At 64.5% G+C, this 13431-nt stretch overlaps 4 protein-coding genes across 10 annotated transcripts in view; 2 read left to right on the top strand and 2 right to left on the bottom strand.

Moving 5' to 3' along the window:
• The window catches only part of ZC3H18 (zinc finger CCCH-type containing 18), a 51086-nt gene extending 49120 nt beyond the window's left edge, over nt 1-1966 (top strand). For all 7 annotated transcript variants that reach the window (XM_075039857.1, XM_075039855.1, XM_075039854.1 and 4 more), the window contains one exon: nt 1063-1966. In XM_075039857.1, coding sequence (XP_074895958.1) covers nt 1063-1261 — 199 coding nt within the window. In that variant the 3' untranslated portion in view covers nt 1262-1966. The remainder of the gene's footprint in view (nt 1-1062) is intronic.
• Nucleotides 1967-3229: 1263 nt separating this feature from the next.
• On the top strand, nt 3230-5844 carry IL17C (interleukin 17C). Its single transcript, XM_075039361.1, has 3 exons — nt 3230-3307; nt 4671-5002; nt 5201-5844. The coding sequence occupies exons 2-3, from the start codon at nt 4707-4709 to the stop codon at nt 5448-5450; spliced, it is 546 nt and encodes a 181-aa protein (XP_074895462.1). The 5' UTR covers nt 3230-3307; nt 4671-4706; the 3' UTR covers nt 5451-5844.
• A 967-nt stretch (nt 5845-6811) lies between these two features.
• CYBA (cytochrome b-245 alpha chain) lies at nt 6812-9850 on the bottom strand. The gene is made up of 7 exons (XM_075039849.1): nt 9723-9850; nt 9086-9230; nt 8457-8526; nt 8154-8228; nt 7824-7907; nt 7665-7746; nt 6812-7568 (listed from the first exon to the last, which is right to left on the bottom strand). Exons 2-7 carry the CDS (start codon nt 9141-9143, stop codon nt 7386-7388), a joined length of 552 nt encoding a protein of 183 aa, XP_074895950.1. The 5' UTR covers nt 9144-9230; nt 9723-9850; the 3' UTR covers nt 6812-7385.
• On the bottom strand, nt 9694-12673 carry MVD (mevalonate diphosphate decarboxylase). Its single transcript, XM_075039848.1, has 10 exons — nt 12519-12673; nt 12074-12144; nt 11853-11967; nt 11614-11760; nt 11334-11533; nt 11062-11136; nt 10632-10850; nt 10420-10535; nt 10228-10336; nt 9694-9949 (listed from the first exon to the last, which is right to left on the bottom strand). Exons 1-10 carry the CDS (start codon nt 12586-12588, stop codon nt 9869-9871), a joined length of 1203 nt encoding a protein of 400 aa, XP_074895949.1. The 5' UTR covers nt 12589-12673; the 3' UTR covers nt 9694-9868.
• Between the last annotated feature and the right edge of the window lie 758 nt (nt 12674-13431).

The following is a 13431-nucleotide window of genomic DNA, read 5'->3' as shown; positions in this document are numbered from 1 at the left end:
GGCCGCATCCTTGGTTCTTGACCCTCTTCTTCCTACTGCTGTTTGGGTTGGCAGTGTTGCGTGGTGGGTTCAATGTGCCCTGTGCCCAGGCACGGGGGTGGTTAAGGACACACTGGGTTTCTCTAGGGCAGCTGAAGGGTAGTTCTGTGTCGTGTTTTGAACTCCTTGGGGTCATTTGGGTCATGCTTGCACAGCCCCGCTTCTCTTCAACATAGTACGAAAGGGTGCAAGTGGCATTAACAGAGGAGATGGTGACTCCCACCGCTGACATCTGCCAGCAGGCTGGCAGCAGCAGTGGCAGCAGGCTTTCCCAAATGGTCCAAGTCATCAGAAAGAGCCAGCCGAGGTTCAGACTGCACCTTCGGTGCATTAGCGAGCTAGCAGCACTGCAGGCTCATGATGCCGCTCTACTTCCCAGTCTTCTGCCGTAAGGGGAAGTGGTGGCCTGCGGCAGCAAGAGCCACAGGCTGCTTGCCTCCAGCCCCGGTCACAGCCTGATCCAGGAAAACCTGCTTCTGCTAGTGATGGGGACCGGTGGCCCGCAGTCCTCCCCATGCGGGGCCAGCCAGGCTCCCCGTGTGCAGGAGAGGGAGAGTTCCCCCAGCTTTGCTTTGCTCTCAGGGCAACAGCTTCGGACTGCAGCAAAGCGGCATCGGAGCAGAACTGGAGTGTTTGTGAGCTGCGTCGCAGGGCAGGGGCTGTCAGGATCTGAGACCGTGGGAGTTCTCCAGGGCTGCCCTGTGACTCTCCCCCCTCTTTGCTCCCTTGCACATGTCCATCCCCCAGCAAGCTGCTCACAACAGCCAGCACAGCCCTTGGGGGTTACCATCATGGTGGCCGTGGTGCTGGGTTTAAATTTCAGGATCCCCCCCCCAGAGCAGCTGATCTTCTACTGTTTCAGCTAGTTTTCCAGCCCCAGGCCTTGCGTGTTGAACCCATTTTCTTCCACCAGCGCTTAGAGTGATGCTTTCTGCCGAATCAGACACTGACGGGGTTTGTTTCCAGCGCGGCGTGCTGTTGCCGAGCAGCCTCTCACCACCCTCTGCTTTCTCTCCCCGCCAGGAAACGCCAGCTCTCTCCTCAGTCCAAGAGCTCCAGCAAAGTCACGAGCGTACCGGGCAAAGCGTCCGAGCCAGGCCCCACGGGTGCCAAGGCGGGCAAGTCCAGCACCCTGTCGCGACGGGAGGAGCTCCTGAAGCAGCTTAAGGCGGTGGAAGATGCCATCGCTCGCAAGCGGGCCAAAATCCCGGGGAAAGTATAGTGGGCCGTGCGCGGAGCGCCGCTCTGCCCTTTAGTGACTGTTCATGTTTTTATAAATAGTGTAAAAGCGGCCACTTTGGGATTTTGCAGTTCTGTCTTATTTTGGCTGCGATTCTTTTTAAAAAAAAAAACCACACAAAAAAAAAAAATAACTGAAGTTTTGTCAGCTGAGATGCCCGTGACGACTCGCTCCGGCTCCCGAAGGGCGAGCGGGGCCAGCCCCTGGCTCTGCCGGCGCCGGTTCCATGTAAATTATGCACAGAGGACTCCAGCCCTGTCGGATGCTCTCACTATTCCTCTCTTTCTCTCTGCCCTCTCCTCTTTGCTAGCCTTGAGTTGTATTCTCCTAGTTAGCCCTGCTGTGTGTTGAGTGTCTTCAGCAATGCAGTTCTATATACTGTGTAACGAGAGAGCCGAAAACTGCTGTGAACTGCTGGCAAAATGACCTTCTCCCCCTGCCCTCCCACCCCAGGAACAAAAATATATATATATTCTTGACTAAAGTCTGATTGGGAAAATGACCTGTCTTTTATTTTAAGCATCGGATTGTTTTAGTTGATTTAAAAGGAGCCCTGAAGGTGGTGTGGGGATGTCTGTTTAACAAGGAGGGTCCTTTTTCCTTTTTTTTTTTTCCTTTTTTTCTTTTTTTTCTTTTTTTTTTTTTTTTTGAGGGATCTCCCTGAAATAAAGTATTTTGATAACCAGTTCTTCCTTTCTCTACTCTTCTCTCCATCCCCTGTCCTCCCTCTCCCTTGCCTTGGGGGGCCTGTCTTCCCCCCCCATCTTTGGGGTGTGTAGTTTATTTTTCCTGTTCTCCTGATGATCCTGTGGCCGCACCGACTGCTGCCGGCACAAGCAGCCTTGTGGAGCCGGAAGAGCTGCTGCATCTCTTGTGGGGAGCACCGTGTCCCCTTGCCCCTGATCCTGTCACCCCCCAGGGCTGTGGGACTGCTCCTTGCACCCAGTTACTAAACCAGTATCCCACTGGTGGTAGCAGAGGGCTCTGCAGCCTGTGCCGTAGCTGGCTTCACCCGCCATAATCTGGGGGGGCCTCTGGGCTCATTCAGGCCTTTGGGAGATCATGTATGGGATCCCTGCACCCCCAACCTGCATGCGGGAGGCTCTGCTTGGGGGATATGGCACCCCATAAAGTCACTGCCAAAATGGGGTGCAAATCCCATCTCTCCAGTAAAAGACCAAAGCTGTGGCTGTGCCTGGTCCTGCAGCCGTGCAAAGGTGCTTTCCCACATGCTTCCCCCCACCGCCACCAGTACTGTGTTTCCCGCTATACTGGGACCACTGGATATGGGGATAGTTGGCACCCTGGCCCCGAATCCTTTCCCTGCACACCAAAGGCGTTGAGCCCACGGTGCAGCACGGCACATACGGTACCGTGGTCCAGGTGAACCCAAGCTGGGTTCTGCAGCAGGATGGGGTGCAAGGGGGGGCTCCTTGAAGGACCTTCATCCCTGAACCAGCTCCTCTGGTCCCACCGCATCCTCCCTTCTCAGCTCAGCACCGTCATCTTGGCTTTGTGCCTCCACCGTCACCGGGACATCCCTCGCTGCTGGACCGGAGAACAGCAGAAGAGGGTGGACACAGCCTTTTCCAGAGTTGCCCAATTTGGGATTTCTGTTCTGGCAGACCCAGGAATGTGACGGTGATATCACCGCCGGGCTTACGCAACGGGGCCAGGGCTGGGGCTACGGGATCCTGTCCCCACGGGTCGCGGGAGGGCTGGGGTGCCGGCGGACGGGTACCCAGGGCATCCCGTGCCCGCCATCGGCGGGCACGGGATGCCCTGGGTACCCGTCCGCCGGCACCCCAGCCCTCCCGCGACCCCAAACCACCCATCCCCACGATGCTCTATCCCCATCACCGCAACAGCCAAACTGGTGGACACCCTTTTCCCTACCGGTCTGTGCACGTCCCTCCCCAATTTTGGGGGCGTCGGGAGCCAATTTCCGGGCTGAAACGACGCTTGAGTCGAGAAGGAAGTACGACGGCCCGCGGGGAGGAGGAAGGCAGCCAGAGCTGGAGTTTCCAGGTGTGTGTACATCACCTGCCCAAGCCCTATATAAAGGCGGCGGCGGCGGTTGCGCTGCCACTCGGCCGCCCGCATCCCCGGGGTAGCAGTTCGGAAGGACCCCCCCCCCCAACATCACCCATCACCCCTCGGCGTCCTCCCGTACCCCCCTAATGGTAATACTGGGCCTTGAGGGGGGGGGAGTGGGTGCTGCGGGGGTACGGGCGTGCGAGTGGGGTGGGAATGCTGGCGGCTGGGATGGGGGTGAGAGCGTGTGTGGATGGCGGGGGGGGGTGTGCGTGCAGACACGTGGGTGCGTGCACACGTGTGTGTGTGTGCACAAAGGGGGGGTCCCCAGCTAGAGGGGGTGGGAACGTGAAGGCTGGTGGGTGCTGCTGGGTGTGGAGATGCACACGTGCTGGCGATGCGTGTGTCAGGCTGGCCGTGGATGTGTGCGTGCTGGTGGTTTTGCACATGTAGCTACATGCGTGCTGGTATGTGGGGGGGGAGTATAGTCTTCTATATGTATAAGGGCTGGGCAGTAGCGTATGTGCATGTGTGCACGGCTCTGTGCACATATGCTGGTGATATATGTGTGTTTCTGGCTGGGGTGTGCGTGTGGAAGGGTGGATCAGGTGTAGGCATGTGTGCCGGTAATATATGTGTGTGTATGTGTGCACAAATGTCCATGTGCGTGTAAGCATATGTGCTGTCACCTCTGTGTGGGTGTGTAGATGCACACAGGCTGATACTGCTCTGTGTATGTGCATGGAAGGGCAGTATGGGACATATGTGTGTATATATGTGCTTGTACATAGGCACCTGTGCACACACACTGGTACTGATGTGTGTGTGTGTGTTACACACATGTACTGGTATCTTGACATGCGCTGGCGCTCCAGGTGCCCGCGCTGATATTGAATGTATGTTTGTGCAGAGCTACATGCGTGCGGGCTGTCCGTGTGTACGTACAGGTATTCTCTGAGTGTGTGTAGAGCTGGCTGTACGTGTGGGTGTATGTACAGGTAGCCTCTGCATATATACATGTGCTGGTACCGTGTGCATACACGTATGCATGCACATAGGTGTACTGCTGCGTTAGGAGGTGGGGGTGTGCATATATCTGTGCTGGTACTCTGTGTGCCCATGTAAACACGTGTGTGCATACATGTGCGGGTGCCAGCTCACGCTTTTGGGGACGGGTGTGCAAGCACACACGCGCTGCTGCTCTGCGTGTCAAAGCCCCCTGAGGTTGGGGGGGGGGGGGGGGAAACCCTTGGTGGGCTCTGTTCCAGGCTGCATCCCCAGGAGGGCAGGGGGTGGGTGCCGGGGCAGGGTGCGAGATTTTGGGTCCCCCCCCGCTCTGACCCGGGCTCTCACACAGGGCTGGCTGGGTGCCCTGGTGCTGCTGGGCACCCTGATGCTGTGCCGCGGTCTGCGCCGCCCCGGCAGCCCCCCGCACCATCCCCACGTCCACTGCTACAGCGTGGGCGAGCTGCGGGACGGCGAAGCCCCCGCGCATCTCTTGGGTCGCAGCCTGCGCTGGGACCACTACGTGCCGGTGCAGCTGGTGCCGCAGCTGGAACGCTTGCAGGAGGCCACCGCCGGCCACCGCCGACACCGTCGCCATCGCGAGCGGGCCTGCCCCACGCTGCAGCTCCGCGCCGGCCTTCGCAGCGAGCCCAACGAGCGCTCCATCTCCCCGTGGCGCTACCGGTGAGTGGCCCCCCCACCCGCGACACCCCCACACATATCCCATGCTGGCTGCTGCGGCGTGCCTCAGTTTCCCCAAGCGTCCTTCACTTGCCGCTTCCCGCGGGCATCCCTGTTGATGCTAGCAGGGGGGTGACTTGGGGGGGGCACAGGGGAAGGGGTTCACTCACCATGTTTTCCCCCCACACCCCTCGGCCGCAGCATCGATGAGGATGAGAACCGCTACCCGCGCAAGCTGGCCTTCGCCGAGTGCCTCTGCAGCGGCTGCGTGGACGTCAAGACGGGTCGGGAGACGACGTCGCTCAACTCGGTGGCCATCTACCAGACCATGATGGTCCTGCGGCGCAAGCCCTGCCCGCGTCCCGCCGGCCCCGGCCTCGTCACCTTCGAGGTGGACTATATTAGGGTGCCGGTGGGCTGTACCTGCGTCCTGCCCCGCACCGGGCGCTGAGCCCCCCCCCACCCCGGCTCCCGTGGAGCCCCATAGCGTGACCGTGTCACTGCACCCACCCCCACCCGTGCTTGTTTTAGAGCACCCACCCGGCCCCCCACACACACACAGAGCTGGGTGTCTCCCCCCCCCCCAACCCATCACCTCATTATTTATGAGTTATTTATGAGCCTTGCTGCTGGGGGATTTTTTTTTTTTAACCCGTATTTATTGCTGACCCCCCCACCAAGGCTGCGACTCCGGGTCCAGCATGACCCCACGGTGCCCAAGACCCCACAAGTGCTTCCCAGGGGCTGGCTGGTTATTTATTCCCCCCCTGCAAAGCTATTTATTGTCTCCTCTATATGTGCTATTTAATACCGGCAGCGTGCAGCCTGCAAATAAAGGCCGACTCCCCGGGCACGGTCCTTGCTCTGTTCCCAGCCAGCGTCGTGGGGAGATTGGCGTAGGGGGGGGCAAATGGGGATGGGGTACATCCCTGGGTACCCCGTGGGGCAATGCTCGGCTGTGGGGCATCTCGCAGCCCCAGCGTGGTGGGCAAAGCACCAGTGCACCCAGTGCAGCAAGGCAGGATGAACTGGGAGGCAATAGAGAAGGTGATGGGGCAGGGGGGTGCCCCACCACCCCACCCCCCCCAGCCCCAGGATGGGGGGGATCAGCCCCAGCACTCGCAGCATCCCACCACCCACACCTTTCCCACGGTTCTGCCCCCGGGCACCCACGTCCCACGGGCCCAGCGCCACCTGCTGGGGCCACCCCACGTGCCCTGCCAGCACCCACGGGTGCCCTGGGGTGTCTGCACCCCCCCCCACCAGACCAGGTGTTACTTGGGGGGCGGGGGGGCAGGTAGAGGGGAGCCTGGAGCCACTACTGATGCCCAACGAGATCAATACCACCAAGCAGCACATGGTCCCACATCACACCCAGGCACCCACGAGTGGGAGTGGGGAGGGAAATGCCCCCCACACACACACACACACACAATTTTCCCTGCTGGGGGGGGTCACACCAGGCTTTGGGGGCTCCTCTGGGACACACTGTGCAGCTGCGGTGCAGGTCCACGTGCCACCGCATCTGTCCCCCCAACTTCACCCCACCTTTAGCTCCACGGAAGATTTGAGCACAGCACAGCGGCATGGCCCCCCCTCCCCAGCATAGGTCCCCTGAGGACATCTCCCCATTCCCCCCTCCCCACAGCAGGAGGGACAAAGCCCTGCAGCAGCCGCATTCTGCACACCCCCACCCCGGCTTCAGCTGTATTTGCCCCTAATTGGGCTGTTTGTCCTTAAAACCCCCCCAAATCCAGCCCCAGAAGCTGCAGCCCCCCCACCCAGGGGAGCAGGAGGCAGTGGGAGCCGGCGCTTTTCCCACCTTTTATTGCAACAGCAACCGCAGAAGTGACAAAAAACAGCGAGAGAGGGTGCAGGGAGCAGAGCTGCCTGATCCCCCCCCATCCCCGTGGGGCTGCGGGGCCAGGGGACCCCTCGGGAAGCTGGGAATTCCCCAGAGAACTGAGGTTCCCCAGGGATTTGGGGACCCCCCCAGGGATTTGGGGATCCCCCCAGGGAACTGGGGGCTGCTTGGAAAGCTGGGGCCCCTTCAGGGAACTGAGCATCCTTAGGGATTCAGGGATCCCCAGGAGCTGGGGATCCCTTGGGAAGCTGGGAACCTCTCAGGGAGCTGAGCATCCTCAGGGATTTGGGGACACCCAGGAGCTGGGGACCCCCCCCCAGAGAGCTGAGCATCCTTGGGGATCCAGCAGGAGCTAGGGAGCCCCTGGGAGCTGAGGACCACTCCAGGAGCTGAGCACCCCTGGGGATTTGGGGATCCCCAGGAGCCAGCCACCCCAGTTTCCCACCGAGGAGCCGGGGTGCAGTTGGGAAGCGGGAACACGAGCAGCGCAGCAGCGGCAGGAGAGCTCCCCCCCACCCCGAGTTACTCAGCCTCGACGGGGATGGGGTTCACCTGCCCCCCCACCTCCGCTGGCTGCTTCTTGCGGGTATCGGTGGGGGGCCGGGGTGGGGGGTTGCTGGGCGGCTGCTTGATGGTGTCCCCCACGTGCGGCCGCTCCCGGGGCTTCTGCTCGATGGGTCTCCACTCCTCCCCACGCACCGCCGCCTGCGAAGCCATGGGGGCTGTCAGCGGGGGACCCCTTTCCTCCGGCAGGGTCCCCAGCCCCCCCAAAAATCCCCCCCAAAGCTACTCTGCACTCACCAGCAGGTAGATGCCGCTGGCGATGCCCAGGCAGACAGTGCCCAGGATGGTGGAGAGGAGGAAACCAGCGGGGACGGCCAGGCTGTGTGAGAGACTAGGGGTTATGGGGGGGCTGGGGGGGGGCTGCACCCCAACCCCAACCCCGCACACCCCACTTACGCGGCGTGCAGGATAGCTCGGATGTAGTAATTCCTCGTGAGGGGCCCAAACACCTTCACCACTGCCGTCAAGTACTTCTGGCCACTGCAAAGCAACACCCGGGGGGGTCAGAGCGGCCAGCCCCCCGCCTCGTGGGGGACACCCAGCCCCGAGGGACCCCCATATCCACGCTGTCCCTGCATGGGGCACCCCAGGGAACCCACCCGTGGGATCCAGCCCTGCTCCCATCCCACCGCTCCCGACCCTGGTGCTATGTCTGTTTCTGGGGGGGGTACCAGGACCCCCCATCACAGGGGTGAGGGGCAAGGGGGGGACACACCACTTACTTACCATCTCTCCATGGTAGAACCCTTTTTCCTCTTGCTCCTGGGGTACTCGAGCAGGCAGACCAAGACGCCTGCCACGCTGCGGGGGGGTGTCAAGGAAAGGGGTGCTCGGGGCCAGGATTAATCCCTAGACACAACCCTCACCCCAAAAAAGGGCTGTTTGGGGCAGGGAAGGAGTGATTTGAGCCCAGACTGGGGAGGAGGAGGAGGAGGATGTCTCCCCCCCCACCATCCATGCCTCCCACCCTAACTGGGGCAGGGTTTTTTCCCCCAAAACCAGTCCCGGGCATCCTCTCCACAAGGATACATGGCGTACGCTGCGAAGTACCAGCCCTTGAACTGCCCCGCCACGGCCACGATCCCACCCGTCAGCATGACTGGGGGGGGGAAGGACAGAGAGGGGCTGGAGGGGTCCCTGCCTGAGGATACACCGTCCTCCCCCCGCCCCGAACCCGGGATACAAACCCTCAAACCGGGATAAAGCCGGGATATGGCCCCGGGGAGATGCTGTGTGCGGGACCCCCGGGATTCAGGGATGGGAACTGGGGAGTGGGGGGGGAACTCCAGGCTGGGGGGGGGGGGCTCTGGGGGGAGGTTTGCCCCACTCTGGCTGCCCGGCGTGGCCAGGAAACCTGGGGACGAGGAAGAGGAGGAAGAAGAGGAGGAGGAAGAGGAGGCTCTAGCTTCTTCCCGGCCGTCCCCGGCGCTTCCCGCTTGCGCTACCCCGGAAGCCCCCAGTTCCCCCCGGTCGGTGGCCCCCCCTGGGGACACCCACGACCCTTTGGGGGGGGCACACAGGGGGTCCCTGCGTGGGGCGGGGGAGCTCAGACCCCTCTGCAGCACTCGGGTCCCCATCACCCAACCAGCCCCTGCACCCCCCCCTCCCCCAGACCCTCAATCCTCACCCCCAGGACCCCCCCCCCCTCCCAAACTCACTGAGCCCGGCGGCCAGCGCCTGCTCGTTAGCCCACATGGCCCACTCGATCTGCCCCATGGCTCGGCCCGAGTCCGTTCGGCTCCGTTCGGCTCGGCTCGGCTCGGCTCGGCCCGATTCGGCTCGACCCGGAAGGCGGATGCGACGCTACGATGTAACCAGGCGCTAGCCCCGCCCCGCTTCGCCCTCGGCCACGCCTCCTCACCTCCTAAACCACGCCCCGACCCCACAGGCCACGCCCCCGTGGGGGACCCGCTCCTGCCGCAAAGGGACACAGCACCGGGGCTGTACGGGGGCCGTGCGGGGACAGGACCACCCCCACGAGGGACACGAGGGGACAGGGGACATGTCGGGGTGACGAGGGGACTGGGGGGAGCCAGGATCAGCCACGTAAGGGACATGATGGGGGGGGACAGGGGCCATGTGGGGTGACAAGGGGGTCGCAGGGGGACAGGATCAGCCCCGCAAGCGACACGGGGGGGACAGGATCAGTCCCAGCAGGGCCAGGCACAGCCGTGAGGAGGAACCCCCCCCCATCTCCCACCCTGCAGCCGGCGATGTGTGTCCCCCTCCAAAGCGCCCACAGAGCCCGTACACCCCAAAACAGCGCTGCAGCCAGAAAAACTCTTATTTCCGTACAAAAGAGTAAAAACCAGCCCCAGGAGTCACGTCCCACCCCAGGGCTGGGGACGGCTTTGCACCAGGTCGGACTCAGCACCCTGAGCCCCCCCGTCCCGGTGCATCACGGCCGTCGCTGGCGGTGTCACCGGCAGTGTCACCGGGGCTCAGGCACGGCGGCGGGGCAGCCCGTCCGCTCCCAGGAGGTGCTGGCTGGGGTCATCCACAAGCTGGGGGCCAGGGCCAGGCTGTGGGGCAAAAGATGGGTTAGGGGCAGCGGGGGCCAGATCCTGGCACCGGGGAGCCCCGCTGCCTGCAGGGACCCCCCCCCCCACTTCGGGGCTGTGGGGTAGTTCTGGGCCCCATGGACCCCAAAAAGCCACCCCCTTGGTCACGCCAGTGGGAACGTGTCTAGGGACGGGGTCCTGCGCACCCCTGGGGACAGGGATGGGGTCCCACACCCCCCCACAGAGGCCTGGCAGACGGGTCCCCCTGCCCCACGCTTACCCCCCCCCCAGCCCCGTACCTTGGTGTGCAGGATGTACCGGACAGCCCCCGGCACCGGCTCTGTCACCACGGCCGCGAGCAGCTCCTCCGGCAGCGAGGCCGAGCCGACCGGCAGCCCCCGCACGAACCTGCAGCACGGCGGAGTGCTCAGTCCCGAGCCCCCCCGCCATCCCGCTCCTTCCCCCCCAGTAAGAGATGGGATTGGCCTTACTGGTCCCCGTTGGCGGCAGGGGGGAAGCTGCGTCTCACCACCTCCACGAACTCGGCCACGGTGTCGGCCAGCGTGAAGATGACGGCGTTGGGGCCGGCGTCGAAGGTGTAGGCTACCTGCGGCGGGATGAGGAGGGGGACACGGTGACGGTGACGGACGGCGGCACCACAGCAAACGAGAAGCCCCGCGGGGCCAGCGGCGCCAGCCGGTACCTTGGTGCGTCCGTGGTGGGCGTTGAAGCGGTGTGCCAGGGCGATGATGTGCCGCGAAAGGTCGTTGAGGTAGAAGATGGGGGGGAAGGTGTCGAGGCAGGTGGCGTGGAACTGGTTGCTGTCCCGCATGGCGAGCTGCCCGAAGCCCTCGAAGTCCCGCTCACGGATGTGCCGCATCATCAGGGCCAGGCGTTCCGGCACCACCGCCTCTGCCCGGTGCTGCCGCGGCAGGTGGGTCGCGGTCACCCCAATTCAGTGACACCCACCTTTGGGCTTCACTCAGGTAGTACCACAGGAGCAACCTCCCCCCCCCCCATGCCCTCCAGCGCAGAGAAATGCCCCCCTCCGAGGGAAACGGGACCCCAAACCCTGCCTGCAGGCAGGAGGCAGGCAGCTTCCCCAGGGCAGGATCAGGCCCGTTGCCCCGTACCTTCAGCAAGGGGCTGGTGTCCACGCTGGTCTGCATCCCCGCCGTGCTGCCCACCTGCTTCTTCTCCCCACTGACCTGGGGGGGGGACACACGGACAGCGGGACGTGAACCCCCCTGAGCCCCCACACCCACCAAGGGGGTTCCCCTGAGCCCCGGGGTCTGCACCCACACGGGGTTGGGGTGCTCCCACCACCCTCCCCCCCTCAAATCCCATCCAGCCAGGGGGGTGGTGGGTACAGCCGTGCCCCCCCCACACTCCGCCAGTCCCTCACCACCAGGACGAGGACCCTGAGCTCCGGCCAGTGCGTCTCAGGGGCCACTTGGTGGGCGAGGCTGTCCCTGCCGTCCGGCCGCTCGCCCCGCTGCCACTGCACGAAGCCCCCCAACATGCTGCGGCAGGCGCTGCCCGAGCCGCGCCGCGCCACCTCCGACAGCTCGCCCTCCACGCCGTACAGCCGCGCCAGCGCCGACACTGCGGGGAGGGGATGGGGTCAGCGGGGAGGAAACACCCCTGCCACCCCGCTCCGGGTCCCCACGTCCCCGCTCACCCACCCAGGCAGGCGTAGCCGGCGGCGGAGGATGCCAAGCCGGCGGCGGTGGGGAAGTTGTTCTCGGTGGCGACGTGGATTTTGTAGGAGAGGCTGAGCGGGGCTGCGTCCTCGTCGCTGCCGCCCCGGCGCTTACGGGCCAGGCGCCGCACTGCGAGGGGACAAGAGCCAGGTGAGGGGGGGGTCGGTATGGGGGACACCCTGCCCGGCTCCCCGGGATGACCGGGGTGGGGGGACACTCACCCTCCCGCAGGCAGGCCTGCAGCCGGGGGTGTCCCACGTCGGCCTCCTCCCCGTTCAGCCACAGCCGGTCTTCTGCAAAGTCCCGGCTGGCGGCGGCCGTGGTGGTGGTCTTCAGCTGCCGGGGAGAGGGGGGGGTGAGCGCAGCGGGGCTCAGCAGCCCCCCACGCACAGGGTAGGGGGGGGACAAAGGGGCTTGACCCTGACCTGGACCCCACACCGACCTGGTCCTGGTGCAGCGTCACGCTCAGGGAGGAGTTGATGGGCAGGATCAGGTCATTGTCCCGCTTGCCCCCTGCAAGAGATGGCACGGCGTGGCACGGCGCGGCTCAGCATCAGCGTGTCATGGGTTGGCTCGGCACGGCTCGGCACGGCACAGAGCGGCATGGCAGAGCTTGTCGTGGGTTGGCTTGGCACACTGCACCGTGGCATGGCATGGCACGGCGTGGCACAGCATGGCACGGTGTGGCATGGCACGGCACGGCCCGGCACGGCATTTTTGCTCACTCCCACCCCCGGGCAGGTGCCAAACTCGTCCCCGTCCCCGCCACCGGCCCGCCCCGCACCCGGGGGGGCTGTCGGCTGTCTCCGTCCCGCCTGGTTCCCCCCCTCCCCGGACCGAGGAGGGGTCCCGGCCGCAGGGACAGGCCCCAGCCGCCCGTTACTCACAGTACTTGATGACGGCGATGTTGACGGGGGCCGTGCAGGTGACCATGGCGAGACCCCGCTCCTCCGCCATCTCGCCGCCGTCACCGCCGCCGCCGCCGCTCCCGGCAAAGGTGCGGGCGGCCTCAAGCCCCGCCCCCGCACCACCCAGGTGACCGTCGCCCGTGGCGGATTCCCGCCCCGCTATTGGCCGGCGCCGTAGCGCCCGGCTCCCGACGCCCAATGGCAGCGATCGGACCACGGAGCGGCCCCACCCCTCCCCGCCCCCTTGCTGGCACGGGTATGCGGGGGCCGCCATCTTGGAGTCGGGAAGGAGCTTGCGCATGCGCCGTTGGGGACGGGCGGGGGCGGGGCCGAGCCGGTGCTCCCAGTGCCCCCCCAGTGTTCCCAGTGCCCCCCCAGTGCTCCCGGTGCTCCCCAACCAACACCCCTCTGCCCCCAGCACCCCAGTGCTCCGGTGTTACCCCAGTGCTCCCCGTGCCCTCAGTACCCCCAGTGCAACGCTTCTCCCAGTTACCCCAGCGCTGCCCCAGTGGTCCCAAACCCCCCGTACCCCCCCCACCCCAGTGCTCCCAATATCCCTGGGACCCCCCCAGTGCTCCCAGAGCCTTCAGGGCCCCCAGTATCCCAGTGCCTCCAGTGCTCCCAGTGCCTTTGCCAGCAGCCAGTGCTCCCAGCATGCCCAGTACCCCAATATCCCAGTGCCCCTCCAGTGCTCCCAGTGCCCTCGGCATCCCTGCAGTGCTCCCAGTATGCCCAGTACCCCAATATCCCAGTGCCCCTCCAGTGCTCCCAGTGTCCTCGGCATCCCTGCAGTGCTCCCAGCATGCCCAGTACCCCAATATCCCAGCGCCCCTCCAGTGCTCCCAGTGCCCTCGGCATCCCTGTGGTGCTCCCAGTCACCTTGCGGTGCTCA

The sequence above is a fragment of the Buteo buteo genome, chromosome 11, assembly GCF_964188355.1.
Source record: "Buteo buteo chromosome 11, bButBut1.hap1.1, whole genome shotgun sequence".
In the NCBI taxonomy this organism is placed as follows: domain Eukaryota; kingdom Metazoa; phylum Chordata; class Aves; order Accipitriformes; family Accipitridae; genus Buteo; species Buteo buteo.
Note: the sequence above shows the minus strand (reverse complement) of the source record. Positions and strands in the feature narration are given on the sequence as shown.